At 51.6% G+C, this 19,328-nt stretch overlaps 7 protein-coding genes across 7 annotated transcripts; 2 read left to right on the forward strand and 5 right to left on the reverse strand.

Moving 5' to 3' along the window:
* Positions 1-257: 257 nt before the first annotated feature.
* Positions 258-1,221, reverse strand: BKA67DRAFT_587673 (thioredoxin-like protein). The gene is made up of 3 exons (XM_046104339.1): positions 938-1,221; positions 542-868; positions 258-450 (listed from the first exon to the last, which is right to left on the reverse strand). The coding sequence occupies exons 1-3, from the start codon at positions 947-949 to the stop codon at positions 364-366; spliced, it is 426 nt and encodes a 141-aa protein (XP_045951365.1). The 5' UTR covers positions 950-1,221; the 3' UTR covers positions 258-363.
* A 109-nt stretch (positions 1,222-1,330) lies between these two features.
* On the forward strand, positions 1,331-3,564 carry BKA67DRAFT_651797 (uncharacterized protein). The gene is made up of 3 exons (XM_046106086.1): positions 1,331-1,362; positions 1,428-1,727; positions 1,829-3,564. Exons 2-3 carry the CDS (start codon positions 1,636-1,638, stop codon positions 3,069-3,071), a joined length of 1,335 nt encoding a protein of 444 aa, XP_045951366.1. The 5' UTR covers positions 1,331-1,362; positions 1,428-1,635; the 3' UTR covers positions 3,072-3,564.
* Positions 3,565-3,970: 406 nt separating this feature from the next.
* BKA67DRAFT_596179 (uncharacterized protein) lies at positions 3,971-6,228 on the forward strand (the record flags this gene model as incomplete). The annotated part of the gene is made up of 2 exons (XM_046105267.1): positions 3,971-5,440; positions 6,142-6,228. The coding sequence occupies 2 exons, from the start codon at positions 3,971-3,973 to the stop codon at positions 6,226-6,228; spliced, it is 1,557 nt and encodes a 518-aa protein (XP_045951367.1).
* Positions 6,229-6,988: 760 nt separating this feature from the next.
* BKA67DRAFT_587679 (uncharacterized protein) lies at positions 6,989-7,929 on the reverse strand. Its single transcript, XM_046104340.1, has 2 exons — positions 7,615-7,929; positions 6,989-7,547 (listed from the first exon to the last, which is right to left on the reverse strand). Exons 1-2 carry the CDS (start codon positions 7,852-7,854, stop codon positions 7,380-7,382), a joined length of 408 nt encoding a protein of 135 aa, XP_045951368.1. The 5' UTR covers positions 7,855-7,929; the 3' UTR covers positions 6,989-7,379.
* Positions 7,930-9,172: 1,243 nt separating this feature from the next.
* Positions 9,173-10,513, reverse strand: BKA67DRAFT_134967 (CAP domain-containing protein). Its single transcript, XM_046095033.1, has 3 exons — positions 9,782-10,513; positions 9,412-9,728; positions 9,173-9,354 (listed from the first exon to the last, which is right to left on the reverse strand). Exons 1-3 carry the CDS (start codon positions 10,393-10,395, stop codon positions 9,287-9,289), a joined length of 999 nt encoding a protein of 332 aa, XP_045951369.1. The 5' UTR covers positions 10,396-10,513; the 3' UTR covers positions 9,173-9,286.
* Positions 10,410-10,865, reverse strand: BKA67DRAFT_587685 (uncharacterized protein). Its single transcript, XM_046104341.1, has one exon. It carries the CDS (start codon positions 10,833-10,835, stop codon positions 10,443-10,445), a length of 393 nt encoding a protein of 130 aa, XP_045951370.1. The 5' UTR covers positions 10,836-10,865; the 3' UTR covers positions 10,410-10,442.
* A 6,973-nt stretch (positions 10,866-17,838) lies between these two features.
* BKA67DRAFT_587696 (NADH-ubiquinone oxidoreductasesubunit) lies at positions 17,839-19,035 on the reverse strand. Its single transcript, XM_046104342.1, has 4 exons — positions 18,881-19,035; positions 18,538-18,765; positions 18,252-18,384; positions 17,839-18,191 (listed from the first exon to the last, which is right to left on the reverse strand). The coding sequence occupies exons 1-4, from the start codon at positions 18,898-18,900 to the stop codon at positions 18,036-18,038; spliced, it is 537 nt and encodes a 178-aa protein (XP_045951371.1). The 5' UTR covers positions 18,901-19,035; the 3' UTR covers positions 17,839-18,035.
* Positions 19,036-19,328: the final 293 nt, after the last annotated feature.

The raw sequence follows: 19,328 nt of genomic DNA on the forward strand, positions 1-19,328 counted from the left end.
CTATACCAATGACCTGCCGTTTGTATGGCAAATGGCATCGGAGTATCCATAAACGTTTTTAGAAACCTATGGAGCTGGTTCTTTTCGTATTACGAACTCGAAATACCATGACGCTCACTCAATACCAGCGCGACCCAGGCAATATGAGATCAGTGACATACAAGTGGGACGCTCGTTCGAAACAGCAACCTTCAGGTCCATATGGCAAGCATTTCAGGCAGAACGAGACGACAAACAGGTGAACGGGCCAATCATCCTTATCATCATGAAAAGTTTAGCATTTGACTATTGAATAGACTAGTGACATATGCATGGTGGTATCGCAGTTTGTACATGGTGAGACAGGAGCTTCCGAGGAAAAGATTAGGCCTTGTTGAGCTCGTTGACCATCTTCAAGATCTCGGACTCGTTTTCACTAGCAACGGCCTTCCCGTTGTTCCAGTCGACAATCTATGTATGTTAGCTTGCACGAAAGTAGGAGTTTCTGCAACTTGACGCAATATGACATTGCGCATGAACGATGGCGGGGGACGCCACATACCACTGGCCTCTTGAAGTTTTCCGAGCCCTCCTTGAACTTCTTCAAAGCGTCCTTTTCATTGGTCGCGCCTGGGATGACGGAGCCAATCTTGCCTGCACCGACGTACTCAAGGATGGACCTCAGCTGGTCTGATGTGGGGGCACTCTCGGTGACGTCGAGGTCGAACTCGGGGCGCTGGGGGTCGGTCTGGTGGGTGTGATCGCTTGCCTGGTCCTCGGTAGCTACCTCGGAGGCATTGGCAGAGACCTGCTTCAAAAGGTTGACGACCTTTGTGGAGGCAGGAGAGTTTGCCTTGTGGAAGACAGTGATGATGTCCTTGGTCTTACGCTGTAGCGAGTATGTTAGCAATTGACACTGCGACTGAGCAGTAGCTCCAACCAGGGTTTCTAGACTCACGAAGGAGAACATTGTGGAAGATTGGTTGTGTGCGGGATGTTGTCGATATGAAAAGAGTAAGTAGAAGGTTGCAATTGAGGTTGGCAGCTTGAGGTCGAACTTCACAAGCTATGATGTCGTCCGGTGTGCCGTTTTGGGATAGCTAGCTCATGGAAGCTTGGGGGGGCGGGCATGGGTAACTACAAGTCTGCAAGCCATGCACCTGGCACTCTGGAAGCTTGGAAGCTTGGGAGCTTATAGAGGCTTGTGACGTGACGGCACACCGTCTTGGCCAAGGCTCCAGTGGGTATGCACCGAAGATCTACTGTAGCACCTCAAAGGGCCCCTGCACAATCGGTACTGTAAAACGCATTTTCACAGGGGACCCGCTTGTTGCTATGGCAGACCACATAACTACAGTACAGCAGACGGTCGGTTTATACAGTGTACGCACATAGTCTAGTCTTACCTAGACTAGCATCAAGTTAGTTAGCACTAACGTTATTATTAGTTAGCAACTAAAGGCGGACTGGACAAAGTTGAAGATCGCGAACTCGCCAGAGGAAAGCCTTCGCAAAGAAGCATCCAAAGGTCCGATCCTCCCCCAATACAACCATTCATTCAGCTGCACAGGCTCTTCCTCACGAGTCGCCACATTCTTTGAACCCGCTGCAGCCTCCGACTGTTTCTGCCTCTGCCTCGACTGCTGTTTCCACACAATGCGTCCTCTAATCCTACACAACGTCCCCGATGAGGAGCTGTATACCGGCGATGATGGCATTACAAGGCCCTATGCCATGATATTTCCAGAGTACGCAATATCCCAGCCCCAATCTACATGGTCCATCCCGCGTCTCGTTCCCTCAGTGACCCTGACCCCGACCCTGACCCTGACTTACAACCCAACCACAGAGGCGACCGCCTACGAGATGCGCCGCGACGGAGAGCAGTAGCAGAGACGGGTTCTTTCGGAAAATCAACCCGCAGGTCGAGGTCGAGGACCGGCAGTCTGCCCCCCAAGCGCGAGGACGCGACCATGCAAGCTGCCGATAGGATCTTTTCCGACTTTCTCTCCAAGCAAGAACAGACCTCCAACCCCGCCACCCAGCGCAAGCCCAGCTATGCCACCATCCCCGACGACAACGCATCAGCTCAGCTGCCGCGAATCGTACAGGAGCCCACCGAGGTGATACTGCGCGGCTACAAATCGTCCATCCAGCAGTATGCAGCCATCAACCACTATGAGCAGCTGGCTGGCAGGATATGCGAAGACTACCCTCGCGAGCCTCCCATCGAGCAGCGGAGATACAAGTCAGAGCTGCGAGACCCAGCCTTTACCAGACGGAAGCCCCTGACCCCACACGAGAAGGCAAAAGTGAACCAGGTCGACGGCGGAGAACACTGGATCAAGGTCACATTCGAGTCTGCCGACGCGGCAAACGCTGCCACTTATGCCTCGCCTCAGAAGATCCTGGGCTATCTAGTCTATGCAGAGCACTATCGGGGTCTGCCGCCCATGGAGGATGCTGCCGTCGTTGACATGGCTGGCGACGTCGGCATGCTACAGGACGAGAACCCACTTTCTCGAGGGCCATCACTCCGGAGCAGATTACAGAAGGGAAAGCAGTCTACCCTGCCCAAGAACTGGCAGTCCACCCCCGCAGTCGCTGCACCTGGTCGAACAAGCGGGCTGGAGCTTGGTATCCACGGCTCGTCACCCGATTCGCGAACATCGACTCAAACCATTGACTCTACCACCTTGTCTACTGCTACTGGCACAGCCTCGTCAGCCACCGTCACCGGCACAACTATCAACGGGACCGCGTCATTCAATGACCCCCCGCGGCCCGAAAACACAGGGGCTGAGGCACAAAATGGCGACTACTGTAGAAGGATACCGACGGCGCGTCGTGCTAAGCTCCTGACAGCCGAGCAGGCACTTCTGCCACAGCAGGGTCTCATTCAGCGCATTGGCAGTCGTGTGCCCCTCATTGGATGGTTCAGCGGCAGCATGATTGGAGACGAAGTTCCTCGACTAGAGAATGGCGAGTTCGACTTGAACAGAGCCAGCCTGTATTGGCGTCTCATGTACTTCCTGGATTACTGGTTCGGGCTTTTCGGACATGAGATCGACCACCTGGAAAAGGATGATTGAGAAAACAAAGTCGGGCGAGATCAAAGTCGTGTAATGCATAATGAAAAAAAACAAATTGGTCTTGTACATTCGTGGGACGGCCAACACATAAACCATTTTCAGGAATTGAGGAGTTGAGGAGTTGAGGAGTTTAAAACCGGGGCGCATGAAGCGGACATGTTAGACAGTGGCTCCCAATGATACTAACCTAAGACTTGAAGTAAGTAGAATGAATCTTCATACTTGGTCTTCTCGTGTACGGATATGTATGTTCGTCCGTTCGTCAGAACCCCACTAGCAGAAGAACTTCAGCCGAACAAGTAGGTATACTCGACTGAAATAACGATTGTCTTAGTACATATTGTGTGCAGGGGTCCACCTATTGCATACCCTCACTTGATTACAAGGTCACGGCATGCTCCAAGGTCATCCAAATCTCATGCATGTCTGGTCGGCTCTCCTCCCAACGCCCATCCCATGGCCTGGATTAGCGCATCTGACAATTCATGATACGGTGTGTTGGTGGGGGCGTGAGCGGGCGGTGGGCCAGCTTTCGGTCACAAGGCAACCGAGAAACAGGGACCGAAGCATAACTACGGGCAGGGAGGTCTTTGTTATCTTTCTCCCTACCGGTATCACTTAACTTTGGGCCAGACTTGCGCCATTCTCTCACAAACCTAAATGACACCATCTTCACTTCTGTAAATGAAAATTACCAGATTGAATTAAGGACTTATGTGCGGAGCAGCAACAAATCGTACTCAATAGCAATAGACAGGGTCGGAGGTCCAGCCAGTCTAGCTGAAAGTAAACAAACCGGACCACTCACAACTCAAGGATCCTCATCATCTAAAGTTACCAGCACCCCCCGTCTCATCTCACTTTCGCATACACGCATCGCAACATCACCACCAGCCGAGATGACCTCAACGGCGACCCCCGGAGGCGCCCCTCAGACCCGGCCGACCTCGCCGTCGCCATCACAGCTCCCGCCGATCCCCGGCTCGCCGACCTTTACGTATGCCACCACAAACCGCATGTCCACCTACACCCTGCCCATGCCCCCACCGCCGCGGCCCTCCCACGCCATCCTGACCAAGGCCGACCTCGAAGCCAGCCAGATCGCATACGGTGACCTGCTCGCCACCGCTAAGACATACCGACAGGCGCTGGCCTCGCTGTCGGTGGCCGCGTCCGCCTTTGGCGCATCGCTCGAGGCGTGCGCCCGCCTCAAGGAATCGCGCTCCGACGCCCTGGGCCCGGACCACCAGAAGCCGGCGAGCCTGACCAACAGCTTCACGGCCTCGAGCGGGTCGTGCACGGCGGACCTGCTGCTGGGCGCCTCGGGCGTGCACCAGCTGGTGGCGAACCACCAGCAGATCCTGAGCGAGACCGTGTACCGGAGCTTCGAGGTGCCGCTGCTGCACGAGCTGGACAAGTGGCGGGCGGCTATCGAGGACGAGGACGAGTCGTACCGGCGGTCAGCGGCCGCGCAGTCCCGCGAGATCCGAAAGCTCGAGAAGGAGGGGCTGCGCCTCCACAAGCAGCGCAGGCGGGACGTGGGCAAGTTCCGCGAGCACCTTGTCGAACTCACCACCAAGCTCGACGGCCTCACCACCCTGCACGGCGAGCACGCCCGCACCATGCTCCGCGAGAGCCAGGAGACGAGCGAGAAGATCCTCGACGCCAGCTGCAGCCTGGTGCGGGCCGAAGTCGACATCTTCGAGAGCCTGGCCCGCAAGGGGTGGACCGGAGGAGGGCTCGACGAGCTGCTGGACAAGGGAAAGGATCTCTTCGCCAGCGACGAGGACGCGGCCTTGGCGAGCGGCATGGACTCCTCGGTCATGGGGGGCGCCTCGGCGGCGGCGGCGGCGGCAGAGGGCGCGAGGCTCTTTAGTATACTGCCTCCCAAGAGCATCCTGGCGGACTCGGCTTCCGGCCGGTCGGGCACGCCTGCGCATAGGGGACACGGCCGCGCCGACAGCCTGCTGGTCGATAACGACCGGTACCAGAGCCTGGCCGGGGCCATCGACCGCGAGGGCGACGGGGGCGATGCCGACAGTATCTTCAGCGATTTCAACCAGAGCCGGGGCGTCAGACCGTTCAGTCCGCAGCCCATACGCAGACATCCCACCGATGTCGTCCTAGACCCGGACACCCTAGTCATCGAGACCCCACAGCCGTTACGCCGACATGCGACAGATGCCATCCTCGACCCGGAGTCACTCCTTTCCGGCGACGGAGAGCTTGAGGGAGGACGGCCACGGGACGCCAGCGCGCAGGACTTGCAGGTCGATGAGCGGAATGAGGAGGATAACGACGACGACGACGACGACGATGACGACGATGGTGAGGACACGGCCGAGGAGTCGCCGTGGAAAGACGTCGTGGTAGGACCGAGAAAGGTCAGCGGTGATACGGCCACCGATGTCTCGACTGCCAGGGACAGGGAGCAACGGTGGAGTGCCGATCACGGAAACGGCAGCGATACCGAGTGAGCACAAATCACAAGCATAGGCCTGAGGAAGAGTGCAGGCTCACCTCGGTTTCTCGATGAGAAAGTTGACCACGAGGAAGACATGATAGATGGATAAGGCATAAAACTCTTGGCGCAAATTGCATATACCCTTCTGGTTGTATTTTTCTTTCGCATTATAGATTGATGATTCTCTGGTTTTGAGTGGCTGCATTGGCATAACGACATTGCTGTGATGCTGTGGGCGTTCCTGGATCATAGATAGATTTGTTTTAAATGAACTCCAAAACTCCTATATACGTCTCCAACTCTCTGTTTCTTTCAAACCATGGGTATAATGCTTGCCTGCTGACCGACCCGATGCCATTGATTTAGCCTCAGGAAGTATTATACGCTCGATGAAGCACCTGAGTTGAGTCCCAAATATCTGCCTTCCAAGTTCGATGTCCTGGAAACCCCTATTTGCCATGGTGACCTGTTCCAGAGCAGAAGAGGAGTAGTGGATAGGGCCCTCGTGTGCGTCTGACGAAACTTGTTGAACGACACACGCCCCCGTCTCGAAAAAAGAATTTGTAATAAAAAGATAACGAAAATTTGTTAAATAAAACATAACAGAAAAAGGAGAATGGGGATGTTATCTCCATGATTCCAAACTCCTATGCGTCTATACTTGCAGCGGCGCTCCAAGGTGTCGGTCGTTGATGTATTACTACTGCCGCTTGCTATCTTGCATTGTATAGAGATGTGATGAGTTGAGATATCTATGGGCCGGCTCACTGGCGATCTAGCCAAGGGAGAAAGGGAAAACACCTCACGAGGTGTACGACCTGGTAGTCAGAGTGGGAGTGGGAGTAGGAGTAGTAAGGAGACATACATGCGGTCGTTCGGTGACGGGGACGGGGACGGAAGCTAGGTGAGAGGGCGTTTCTTTTCTACCCCAGGACTATATTGACATTAAAGAGTTAGAAATCGCAACGAGTCACCAAGAAAGACATGTCCTATACTTACAAAACAGACAAGGCCACTGGTATCTGGGCAAACGCTCCGGAAGACGTGGTTTGAGCAGCTTGGGTACTGCTTTTTGGCAACCCGATTTAGAGGACGCTGTTGGTAGATTATTCGAGCATGACTCGTCCCACAAGGAAAAGACAACAAAACAATATCAAACCTCGCCTGGCGCTACGAAGTTCTGTACACATAAAACCGTTCTAACCACAGATCCTACACGCCTGGTGGCCTGGATCTGTGTCTTGTCGTTATTTACCCGCTGGACAGTCAAGGTTTACCATAGGATGACAGCACTGGACTGTTCTGGACCTCAAGGCACTGCTCGGTTCCAAAGTTGTTGCCGGACGGTGAAGACGCTAGTCCTCATGAACCTGCCGCTGGCGGATATGTCACGGTGCGGACCGACTCTCGGTTTGCCAACGGTCGGAAATACAGTAGAATTGAATAATACACCGCGCGAATGACGTTGCGCGAGCAAAGGTGCTAGAACCGCCCATCCCCTCTCGCCTCGGCATTACAATCGCAACTCTGGTCGAAGGCAAAAGCCTCTAACGAATATAGCTGTTGCAAGATAAGAATTTCTTGTTCAAGCTCCATGCAGGCATTACTCTCATGTATGCCGCTCCCAAAGGCCCGGTGCGCTGCTTGTCTCGAACGTGCAGTCCTCGCCATTCCATCGGAGCACAATAGAAACAACGACACGCCACAAAGTCAACGCCTCCCCCAACCACCGTCAAATGCCAAAAGGGGGTCTTACCGCCATCGGTGGACGTCCCCCAATCTGATGCGAGATGCCCTTATCTAAAAAAATTCTCGTTCTATCTTTGACGCGTCTGAGACAGGATCTAGAAGCAAAAGGACCTAGACACGGCACGGGTCGGTGCGTACATGTGGGATGGGTGCTGGACCAAGGCGCCCCGGTGGCCCTTTTTGTTTTCCTTTGCTGACGCGTTACGACGCAATAAGTGGACGGAGTATGAAATTCGCAAAGTGTTTCTGGGGCAATTGATAATCTAATATCCTTGGTGAAATGGTGGGCTCGTCGCGCAAGAGAATGTAGAGAGTGCGCGGTTTACTAACCTCGTTGCAGCACGCATGGACTGCTGAAATATTCCACGTTGAAATAGTGCAAGGTTTCCATATGAGCGAAAGCACGAGGCTCACGATGAATAAAGCACGTCGGTCGGTGGGGTATACAAAGTGAACCATCACGGAAGAGCACAACAAACAACCGAGAGGTCCTCCTGAGCTCATCGGTATTGAATAGAACAAGAACGCCGTTTCAAGGCGTCGGACACGATGCCGATTCTTCGTAACCATCTCTTTCTCTTTCTACTAATTCGGATTCAACCCCCATGACGGCACCACAAAGTCCAACCCCGCAAGGCTCCTAGGAAAACGGTCAGACATTGACAATATTGAGATATTCTCCCAATGATCTGCAATCCGGGAGCACACATATTGGCATATGCGGTCCGGGCATATGAAACTACTACTTCCTATTCAAGATAAAGTGACGGATACGATGATGATGATGATTCTTTTGGTACAGTGCCTAAGCATACCAGCACCGGCGCTGCTGGTGGCGCGCAGCTGAACTCGTGTTGCTAAAGACTCGATTAAATTTATTTCAAGGTTCAGGTTCTTGGCCGAAAATTGGCGCGCCCTCGGACATCTTGCCATACTTCAGCTCATGTGCGATGACGCGTCAAAGTCGGGATCTTCTGTGAAGACCAGCCTCGTTGATTGCCATGTACTTGTCCATCATAGTCCGCGGAACGAGAGTTGGAGTGTGCAGAACTGGCGACGTTTGGACTAGTCTAGACTACATCGATGTTTCGGTACTTGACGGGGCAAGGTGCATTGACCATGACGAAAGCCAACATAAACCTGCATTGTGGTGAAGACGCGATTGATAATAAACATAGTTTGAGGAACATTGCACATGTCACACAGCATCAGATGAGGAAAAGATGTGATAAATCATCGTCAGCATTTTCATGGCTAGCTGGACTTGGGCCGTCTCTTGTCTCTCAAGTCTACAGCGAAATCAACGCGAAAACATGTTTTGCTCATCCCAGAGAACCCTAATTCTCAAGCCATTTCGCGGACATCCCTTCGACCCTAATGACTTTTGCCATGACGCCAATCCCAATGTGACAACACATTTCAAGCGAGGGCGGCATCCATCACGTCGAGTCTCGGGACAATGCCATGCAGAAAAACAGGCTAGGTACAAGAAGTGAAGAAAAATCAGAAAAGGGGCCGAGACTCGACTGATGAAAATGCATGTCCCTCCAAAGATGATGGCCTAATCCGGTAGTTCAAGAAACCAGGGAACCAAAAACAAGGACCAGGTCGAAGAAAGAACCGCAGATGCAACCGCCGAAAGTCTGGCAACGAAATGTAGAAAAATGCTCAAGTGCCAATGAATTCCCTTTTGCCCCGAACCCCCTTGACACGCCCAGTTTCTTTTGGTCATTGCAGTCGTCATCGTGAGATTGGTGCGGATTGTTTCCGCCATGCACAGGATCTTCTCTCGGTGAGCTGGAACGGTATGTGGTGACCACCACGACTGTGCGCGGTATGAACGTTGGTGGTTGATAAACAGACTTCGTGTACAAGTTTATACACTACAAGAATATAAGAGACATGCTCTGTTGATTCGCTCCAGGCTCATCATAGACTCCCTGCCCTCAAGGCACGTTCGAGACTAGGGGCCGATTCACGGCGGCGTTCTAGATGGCGAAACTTAGTTGGTGACGGTAGCCTCGCCAAGGGACTGCGCAATGTTGGTGCCGTAACCGCCGCCAACGTTGCCTGTAAGAAAGTTAGTCTTTATGAGTCTCGCCCTCGTTTGACACCGGATTAACGTACCAGCGGGTCTGTAGTTGCAGACCATGTACCAAGCATCCATGTCGGAGTACATGGTGCCGGCGGCGCAAAGCTTGGCGTAGCAGCCGAGCTGGTTGGATCCCTTCCAGACAAGCTGAGAGAAGTGACCCCAAGCTTCGAAGTCGGTCATGTCGGGAGTGGACTCGCCGTAGTAGGAAGGCAGGAAGAGGTTGACTTCGCCATTGTACCACATGTCGTGGGAGGCCATGCCGATGGCGCCAGCCTCGCCAAGCGCAGCAGCGTTGTCAGACGTAGCCCACATGGCGATGTTCTGGCCGTAGTTGCCAGATCCTTGGTCCCTGGGTAATTGTCAGTCATGCCATATTGGATAGGCGGTGAAAGAATAACTTACATGTCGTGTGCGAACTTGCAGCTGTTGGCGGTAGTCTCAGCGTAGGTAGCGATCTCATCGAGCCACTCCATAGCGGGAGCAGAGTGGTTGGCACGGTGAAGGTTGTGAGCGTACAGAGCAGTGCTAGCCATGTCCGAAGGCGAAGCTGAGGCCTGGGTGCTGCTAGAAGCCGCGGCCTCAACATAGCTGGATGCGGCCTGGGTGCTGGTAGCAACAGGCTCCACAGTGGTCTGAGCAGCCTCAGTAGTTTGAGCAGCTTCAGTGGTCTCAACAACCTCAGTGGTGGGCTCAGCCACGGAAGTTGCCTCTGTAGTCTCGGCAACAGACGAGGCGCCGTAGGTCTTGGTGGAAGTGACGTAGACAACCGCAGGAGCCGCGCTGGACGGGACGACAACGGTGCTAGAAGACGACTTAGATCTGTGCTTGCCGCCGTTGACGAAAACAGTAGGCTTAGAGACACCGGTGGTGGTGGTGGTAGCAGGCTCGTCGCCAGCAGTGACAGTGACGGTTTGGTACTCGACTACAATGTCAGTCTCGACAACAAGGCGCTTGTCGACGGGTGTGGCGAGAGCCATGATGGCGCTAGTGGCCGCGAGAAACATTGACTGCTTCATCTTGATGATGGTTGACAAGTTGAATCAAGGAATGTCTGCGGATCGCGTTAGTGAAATGAATGATCACCTCGACGGTGTTGGTTTAAGGAACGTGTGTATGTTTGAGCGGAACGAATGAGCAAGTGAAGAGAGTTTATGGTGGTCCGATGCCGATGCATATGCTGGATTCGGCGCGGACACCCGCACGTGGGCCCGGTTATGAATGTGGAGATGACAATGAAACAATGACATGGCACTATGGAAAGAACAAGGTTTCCTCCATTATTGCCATCCGTGCTTCTTTTGACGAGGTATTTCTTTCTTGTCCGCTGGCAGACAGCCCGCGCCAAGAACCTTGACACCGGAAAAAGAACAATGGCGCTCAGTGATGGCAACGGGAATGCAGATCCCCAGAATAGGTGGAAGATCAAGATGGCGGACCAGCCAGATTTGGTATTCATGACATACCTTAAATAGAAGATTTCCTGTTTTGAAGCTGAGGGCTGCTCCAAAGGTTCACAAGAGTTGGTGAGAGATTGCCTCTTTTATCTGTAGCAGTAATGATGATGTGGAGCTAGGTATGATCCAGATGGCCTCAGATAGAGAGTGTGGTTGGACAACAGGCAAGTCTTGTTCGACAAGATTGAGAGACAGAATCAACTGCTTTGATTTGACGAGATCGTGAGATGCGATTCGTGGAGTTTGTTACGAAGCAGAATCCTGTGCTTGTGGTTGACGAGCTGGCGACTGGCGTCCAGGCGAAAGAGTGTCAATGTCGAACTAGCCGAACGGGTTGAAGATAACAACTGAAAAAATCCTGATGCTCGTAGACGAAATGAAAACTTGTCAAACGAGATGAAAGTATCCGGGGATTTCTGGTATGTTTGTGAAGGAGTGAATGTGCGCCGAAGCGGGTGGTTGTTGTTGTTGTTGCTGAATGAGCGGAAGTGGTTGGTCTGTAAAGAGGTCAGGGTCTCTGAGCAGGCCACACCGGGGATTTTGAGTGAATGTCGGGGTGGGGATGGTGGTTTTGACTAGCGAGCGGATACGGGAAGGAAGGAGTGGGTGAATGTGAGAGACAGTGATTGTGAGTGGGTGGATGCGAATCGTATGTACCTAAAGGAATGGACTGGCTGAAAAAAGTCGGCCGTGCTTGAGAAATGTCGAACCCGAAAGGCAAAAGAGAGGGTGAAGAGAAAGAAGGAAGGAGGAAACTCGTAGATGTTGACGGGTGACGAGGTGGAATTAAACTACTCGAGTCGCTAGCCTGCATCTTGCATTTCGAGGCGGGGGGAGCGGGGTGAATCTACGAAACGTCCAGGAAATCTGTGAGGCGATCCGCCGTGGTAAACACCAGACAGGGACATGAACTACTAGGCTGCTAGGGAAATGAGCTTCATTATTCCTACAAATGATCAAATCATGGCGGAAAGTGAAAGGGACTGCCTGGGAGGGGCACGCCCATGCTGCTTGGTGCGGTGTGCGAGATGAGCAGATGGGGGGGTGTGAAATTAGATCCAGGCCCCTTCAATTCTACTTTGTGCCTGTTACGACGTCACAAACCATGGTGTCGATCATTGGGGAATCCGGGACTTTCATGGTGGACCGGACAGGAGACAGCTGAGGTCGAGAACAAAACTCGTTTGCTTGGCAGAGTCTGGGGCATCGTGAAAACTGCTCCAGTATCCCCTGGCTCAAGCCGCCACTGACAAACTGCTGAGTCCATGGTAAAACAGACGGGCGCAGATTTATGTCTCGCCTTGCGCCGACAAAGCAACCACGCCTGCGGCGGATCCAGTAGATCATGCCCAGGTGATAGTTGACAGCGGTCTGTGGTTAGATCGGATCTCACGAAAGCAAAGTCAGCAACACCAAGAGCAATTATGGGCATGCACGGATCACAAGCGCAGAAGTATGTTAAATGATCGCCATTATAAGCGCTCAAACTGAGTTCTGTTCGCGCATTCGAGAGGCTGTGCTGTAACAAGCAGCAAACTTTGGTCACCAAAACGCTCCGTCTGGGACGTGCGCAGAGGATTAACACTTCAGCGATGGCGATAGTGAGCTCTCAGTAGTCCTTTTGCAAGTACAGTCGGGCGGTATACTAAGTTATACAAGTATAGGGGTGTACTGTGATATGTAATACGTACGTGCTTCCGCTGTTTGTTTTACGGCGTGGACATTCCCAGCCAAACAGAACTGTTTCCATCAGACCCAGCGTTCGTCACAAACCTGTCTGGCGGCTTTCCGTGCATGACAAGAGTCTGCCAATCTGTTTCCCAAAACAAATCAAGCTTATTATGAGATGTGCGCTGATTACCATCGGGAAACTTGACACACCAGTGGCAAGCGGTAGCTTCGGATCTCTGCGCGTGTTCATCCAATCTTCTCGTGGCCCTGTGCCAATCCTACCCCTTTCCCAAGCAACTGTCGTCTAGCGTGGCTGACCGATGCAGATGTGTGGAGTTAACCCCTGCCGCTAGCCCTGCTAGAGCGTTTCCAATATGCAGGTACATTCCGCACCAAGATCCATCTGAAGGCAACGGCGCCGCCAAATACGACAAGGGGACTCTTGGCGAGGCTTGCGGAGGAGTGACGCAGCTTATGATTTCTAGAATAATACCCCGTACATAACAAACAGTACAGTACTTTGCCAAGCTGGCTTGTCCCGCTACAGAGGCACAGCGCGGGACCGAATAGATGCATCCGTCGTCCAGACGACTTTTGAATCGTTCTTCCCAATAGGCAGTTCGACAGTTTCAACGGTTACTGCAGTGAACCCTAGCCACAAGCAATCCGGGGTCAATATCATGCACTGCTATTCTGCAGCCATTTAATGCAATATCAGCAACAACACGCAAGCTGCGGGGTTTATTAGAGTGGTAGTATAGCAGTTCAGACCTTCCCAACCGGGCTGCTGGGGCGCTGCTGATGGTGAAGAGGAGCAATTGAGATGACTGATTGATTGATTGACTGATTGATCGATGGGAAGAGCTGATCGGATGAACCACAGACATGGCTCGTGCTTCTTCTGAAACGTGCCAGGCTTGGCTTAGGCTGTGTCTGCCGGCTGCCCGCCTGCCCAGCGCTGGTTCGCTGTGACTTTTTAAATGGTTGGCGCGGGTTTTGGCCGTACCTTAGTGGCCCAACTTGATAAGCCACAAGTGCCTGATTCCAACGTCCGCAACCGCTTGATCGGCTCAGACATCTAGGTTAGAACTTTTCGAAGCTAAACAGAATCATTTGATAACGCCGAACATCTCACGAAGATTAACATGTCTTGGTGCAAGACATCCGGGCTTGACTCGGGTTGTCACACGCACGCACGCACCTACATACACTCACAAATATACGTAAACAACACATATTCCGGATCCTCTTAGCGTTGCGACACTTTGACATACTCAAATTCTTCTTGTGTCACGCGGTATCTTCCCGGGTCTTGCGTCTGCTCTGGCATTAACTTACACCCGTACGTATGGGCAGCTCACAAAGCACCGCATTCCTATGATTGATGGATCTTGCGATGACTATGGCTCGAGCGCTAGATGTTTTCGTACCCTTGTTAAAAATTGCTAACTCTACGCTATACCATGTAGAATTAACCAGAAGAGCAATATCATGCATATAATCGTTCACATTATCCTGACAAGGTTCAAAAATAGGTGACATACCCTACTAATAGCCAAAGTCTCTCTCTTAGCAATTAAACAACCGAGAGGGAAAAAAGAAGAAGAAGAAAAAAGCCAAGGTCGCGTTCTGGCCATATTCTCTGTCGTCTACTGGCGTCTCGAGTCAATATTTCGCCGAGACAGATCCTGTAGTGGTGTGGCGCGATCTTCAAAACCCCTGGATGAGGTAATTATCTTGCTTGCCAGCGACTTCCGTATGGTCGTGGGTATCAGTGAAGAATCTGATGGAACCCAAGTCCCCCGCCTTAGAACATATGTATGGGACGACATGCTCGGCATGATTCAGCAGCCGCCACGTTTTTGTTGTCTCGTCTCGAGTTTCTCAATTCACAGATCACATGTACTATGGATCGGGTTGTCCTAGGCCCCACGACGGGCCGTCCGGGATTGCAGTCGAGACCATTGACGCGTTGGCTGACAGGTCATGGAGGGTGCAAATCTGTGATCATGATACGTGGTGATCACAAGTGGAGATGGTGGTCTGTAAATGAAACGCTGGTCACCAAATGCACCAAAAACTTTATTTTCATCGCGCGTGGATCCCTGATCCCCCCATGCCCCCCTCCCGACAGCCCAACCTGCCAACTGTACATAGTATAGTACTATGTATTCTCCGTAGATGCGCATTTCGCTAATGGAGCTCGTCAATGCGTGTAATTTACTGATGCATTTTTCCCTCATCGCGCCCCAGTGGTTTGTTGTCTAGACCACTGCGAACTCCGCACTTTTCTAATGCGACGTGTCTGCATGCTGCAAACGCACAGGCAATAGGTACGCACTGTCGTCGATCAATGCCAAGCATTTCTCTCTTCAGCCCGGGGTTGTCTTCCGGGTGCCGGCACAACAGCAACCCGCTACAGCCCGAATCCTGGAGATTCATTAAATCAATAGATCTTACGGAGGACGGGGCTACTTTGATTGCGCCGCTTCATCTCAGGTTCGATATTAACTCATTACATTTCAACATTATATCCCAGTTTGATATGTGGAAGCCCTCATGGTCTTACTCCCTTCTGTATGTTATCGCATCCTTCTGTATGACATGACGCCCGCTGCATGCCTGGTGTGTTTGCTCATTTTCTTGCCTTTAGCCAGCGTTTCGGACTGGTATTGGTGACTGATAATAATCCCTCTTGTATAACCTTGCTCCATGTACAGTATGCTGCCTTCCACAATCCCACTATGCGAGGACAGCGATTTTAAAGCTGCATACGTTCGCCGCAAGGCTAGATATGATTGTAACTTAAGGAATTTTACACGGCAAAGGTTGCCTGGTTTGGAACGGTTCCTGGTCAAAGGTTACGCTCATCGTTTGATTCGTCATCTTTGCGGGAACACATCTACTTTCATTCGAAGATTGACCAATATAGATTGCATTGCGTACTATAGTTTGTTCGGCGAGGCTCTGCAAAGAAGTCCCGTCATCCCTCGACATGTTGCTTTTCGTTGGGGAAAGGGTGATTGCAGAACTCGCCCCCCAGCTGTTAATAGGTGTGTAGGAACACAACCACAGAAGTTCCTTCTTATGTCATACCGCTTCCCCACATGAAGCAATTATGTGGCGTCCGGTTGTCGGGTATGAGCTCCCTTGACTCTCTGAGAAATGATCACTTGGCCTCAGAAGCGGTATGGATCACTGTTTGTAGAGTTCGATTGGTAGCAGAGCAGGCATCTGGAACGCCAGTTTGTACATTGTATACGCAGTACTACGCGATGGCACCCAGCAACCACGCGGCGCGCCTACCCTGTGATCCAAATCATAGGTGGTTCCTGAGACATCTGTTTTCTTTCATAACGATCGAGCTTCCAGAAAATGTTTGAGGCAAACTTCATGCCGTCCACAAGCAAGCATTTGCCTCAGACGATAGACCTGAAAGTCAGAGGATGCCACAGCCTCTGACGTGTTAGAGCTACGAAGTTCTTGCTGTACGTAGTCATGTGTAAAGGCTAGCAGTGTGAAGCTGCATTTCTTGTAAAGGAAAGCACTCCCCTTTAACCAAGCCAAGATGACCGGATGTTTCAGTTCTCAGTGTTATACACGAGTGTTGGAAATGGCTTTTATGCATGAAACAATGACATAGCCAGTATATGTGTGTCTCAAATTTGGACGCTGCTTCCACCTCGTCGGAGTCGTCTAAGTTAGGACGGGTGCCTGTCTTGCTTCATTCAGGTACACACAAATAGATAGCCTCTGAGACATGCATACGATTAGCATCCAACTGAACGGGTATGCCCATAACTATCGTCCGACTGTCAAATGACGCCTGTTGCGAAATCCGTGGGCGCTGCCTGACTTGTGCAATCAGTCAGTGAAGACGTCATCACCAAAATTTCTTCCACTACTCTTATATGATTCACCATGGCAACTTTTCAAGACCTCGCACCGGTATACATGAATGTTAGCTTGTTGAATGTATGTGGGCTACTATCGAACGATACTTAACAAATTTCTTAAGAACTGTAAGCAATGAACTACCTTCGCGTGGCTGCTGTGCCACACGTCCAAGTCCAACCTCGTAATCGGGAGCACCACGCATGTTGCTCCTGCAACCCATTCAAAGTGACGTCGTCAATGAGCTCGTCGTTGATCAGTTTGTGCAGTGCGGTTTGCCCTACGTGGTTCAGCTGATCACCGAACCGCCACCACTGCCTTATACCTCGCATCATTATTGGAAAAATCAACATTACCTGTCAGCAACGTGGAAGCATGAAGATACCTACATTGTAGAAGCAGAGGGCGTTTCGGCCATTCTCTAATACAGTCGTAGATATATTATTACCTGTGGTAAAACACAAAATGGTGATTCTGCCTCACGGCAGTAGCCGAAAAATCGGGGTAATGTCTACGGATGATGTCTGCTTTTAGTTGTAGACATGGTTTCTCAACAGACCAGCGTCGGTTACTTGCCGTATTTTATGATCGAACCAATGAATGAATCACAGAGTCAGATAACCTAAGGGCTTGCAAAATTGAAATACTTCATAATTACAAAGAGTATAGCCCACTGTATAGTTCATGTATCAGCCGCGAACTCATGGGCAATATGCGTGTCCCGAGACTAGACTTTGTTATGTGTATGGAATAACAAACATCACTAGATGTCCCATTCACAGATCATGGAGAAATGTTACACGTGCCCGGAGCACGTCCAATGGGAAATGGGGTGTCTATCGAAGAAACTCATATTGAGTTTTGTGGCGCCAAGATGTGTCATAGGACGGCGAGGTTGTATATGCCGTGCATCATCCGGTTTTGCGGGGTAAGCTATATAGGTGGCTGGCGCAATGACCTGTGAATCATGACGTATATTGCTGGCATGATTATTGGGTAGGGATAATCGATTGGCAGTCAAATTTCACCTGGAGGTTGCAGTGTCGGATGGTTGGGTACAGCTACGGAACTGACTACCTTGACGCTTGTATTGCCTTGGAAGCTGACAGGTAAGTTGGCAGGAATCTGTGCTCTTCGCTGCATGTTACTACATGTGGATGTTACCCAATCCATGTAGCAGGTAATACAATGGCTGTAAGTAACTAATAGCGCCCCATCAATAGCTTTCGCCAGGATGTTCTGCGAGGGAAAGGAGTATCACCGACTAACGTATATGCAGCAAGTCGTTGACGATGATCAACGTGGTTCAAAGGAACAGCCCGGAGAAAGACCCAGCATCCTTGTCCATTCTCGGAGTGTCGGTCTTGTCCTGATAGTTTGTCTACTGCGACTGATACCGCAGTGGAGCGGACGTTGGTAAAAAATCAGGCATTCATATGCACTCGTAAGATTCAGTATAGAGAGGATTATCGTGCCAGTCGGACGAAAGTTTAAATGAAAGCCTGTTTTTCCTCGTGCAGACTCTGTTTGATGTTAGAACAATTGGCACTTTCCTGCTCTATGTACACGGATGCCTGGCGTCCAGCATCTCGAATCCCTAACCACAAAACCAGCTCATACATCGACCCTAACACTTTCTATGATGCCGGTGCAGATTGGGCTGAAGGAGCCTCAACAGCTTTGCCGAAGGGCTTCTGACCAGGGTCTCTGAGAATGGGGTAGTGGGCATAGATCTGCTTGGAACGAAGGTGGACGGGGATGCCTTGAGCATCAGGAAGTTCCTTCTCGAGTTTCTGTGGAAATTGTTAAAGACCTTGGCCTAGTATGCTGAGAGAACACATGGAGTGACATACCAGGTTGTCAAAAACACACTTGTTGAGCTTCCATTCGGGCTTACGGCATTGCCAGAGCTGGTGGTTGTTGTCATCAAGGCATTGCCAGTGTTTCCGGAACTCCTCTAGACAGTGCTTGTTGATATCGTCGACGCTGTTGAAACCCAAATGTCAGCCTAAGCTCGTGATCATCCCCGGATCTCAGCATCTTCTATCCATGCTCCAACTCGTTCCTCCCTGTGCATAGACGAGCGGACCGGTGGCCTGCTCCCAGACCTTCTCTCTCGGAATGGGGGATTCCACCTACACGGTGGCGGCGCATCTCGTGACCCGTCTGCCCTCCTTCAGGCACTCGTATTCGCCCTTGCCGGGATTCTCGTTCTTGCATTGCATGAAGTCATCGTTGTATGGTCGGCATCGGGCACCGATGAAGAATGAAGCCGACAGAAGAGGTGCAGAGGTGGCGCCGACCTCCTTGACCTTGGGGATGCTCTCGGGGAGAGGCGTGGTATCGACCAAGACTTGCTGGTTGAAGCTGTCGCAATCATGTTAGCTCGTTCCGGTGGTTGAGAAAGGTATACCGGAGGTTTTTTGGATGCTGTCGGCGTAGGACAACTTTTGGAAGGTCTTGGAGGAGGTGTGGTACGTACATTGGCTTGCGGGCGGCCATGGTTGCGGTATTGTCGGCCTTCTGGCTGGTGATGCGACTCTTTTGAAGCTCCGAGTTGACGTTCACGAACTCGAGAGTCGATGTTGATAATTGACGTCGCTGATTGGGTACAGCCACACTGAGGCTGGATCGACGGGCAGCAATGTCCGTCACTAAGCTCTTCTTGGAGTAGATGTGGCGGTGCGACCTGGAACCGGGCTATTGGACAAGGAAATTGGAGCTAAGGAAAGTTGAACCTCAAGATTATTATCATTATCGGGCGCAGATGCTTCAGCTGAGCTAAGCTGAGGCTAGACTAGGGCCAATGAATTGAAAGTCAACATATATGGAATTGATTGTTGCTGGGAACTTCATCGCAAAAGGCGACGACAAGCTGTAAATTCCAAACCCGTGGACACTCACTCACGTCACCATCCCAGCCGCCTCAC

This window comes from Truncatella angustata (genome assembly GCF_020726525.1).
Source record: "Truncatella angustata strain MPI-SDFR-AT-0073 chromosome Unknown BKA67scaffold_13, whole genome shotgun sequence".
Classification (NCBI taxonomy): Eukaryota; Fungi; Ascomycota; class Sordariomycetes; order Amphisphaeriales; family Sporocadaceae; genus Truncatella; species Truncatella angustata.

Bases quoted from the DNA above. Each gene is read 5' to 3' on its own strand.
- BKA67DRAFT_587673 (XM_046104339.1), bottom strand. The intron at 451-541 runs GTATGTGGCGTC...TAACATACATAG, and splicing joins AAAACTTCAAGAGGCCAGTG to ATTGTCGACTGGAACAACGG.
- BKA67DRAFT_651797 (XM_046106086.1), top strand. From the start codon at position 1,636: ATGCGTCCTCTAATCCTACACAACGTCCCCGATGAGGAGCTGTATACC. The intron at 1,728-1,828 runs GTACGCAATATC...ACCCAACCACAG, and splicing joins TATGCCATGATATTTCCAGA to AGGCGACCGCCTACGAGATG.
- BKA67DRAFT_587679 (XM_046104340.1), bottom strand. From the start codon at position 7,854: ATGGTTACGAAGAATCGGCATCGTGTCCGACGCCTTGAAACGGCGTTC. The intron at 7,548-7,614 runs GTTAGTAAACCG...CAAGGATATTAG, and splicing joins TCCATGCGTGCTGCAACGAG to ATTATCAATTGCCCCAGAAA.
- BKA67DRAFT_134967 (XM_046095033.1), bottom strand. From the start codon at position 10,395: ATGAAGCAGTCAATGTTTCTCGCGGCCACTAGCGCCATCATGGCTCTC. The intron at 9,729-9,781 runs GTAAGTTATTCT...ACAATTACCCAG, and splicing joins TGCAAGTTCGCACACGACAT to GGACCAAGGATCTGGCAACT. The intron at 9,355-9,411 runs GTACGTTAATCC...ACTTTCTTACAG, and splicing joins CTGCAACTACAGACCCGCTG to GCAACGTTGGCGGCGGTTAC.
- BKA67DRAFT_587685 (XM_046104341.1), bottom strand. From the start codon at position 10,835: ATGAATACCAAATCTGGCTGGTCCGCCATCTTGATCTTCCACCTATTC.
- BKA67DRAFT_587696 (XM_046104342.1), bottom strand. From the start codon at position 18,900: ATGGCCGCCCGCAAGCCAAT. The intron at 18,766-18,880 runs GTACGTACCACA...TGATTGCGACAG, and splicing joins ATGGCCGCCCGCAAGCCAAT to CTTCAACCAGCAAGTCTTGG. The intron at 18,192-18,251 runs GTATGTCACTCC...CAATTTCCACAG, and splicing joins AGTGTGTTTTTGACAACCTG to AAACTCGAGAAGGAACTTCC.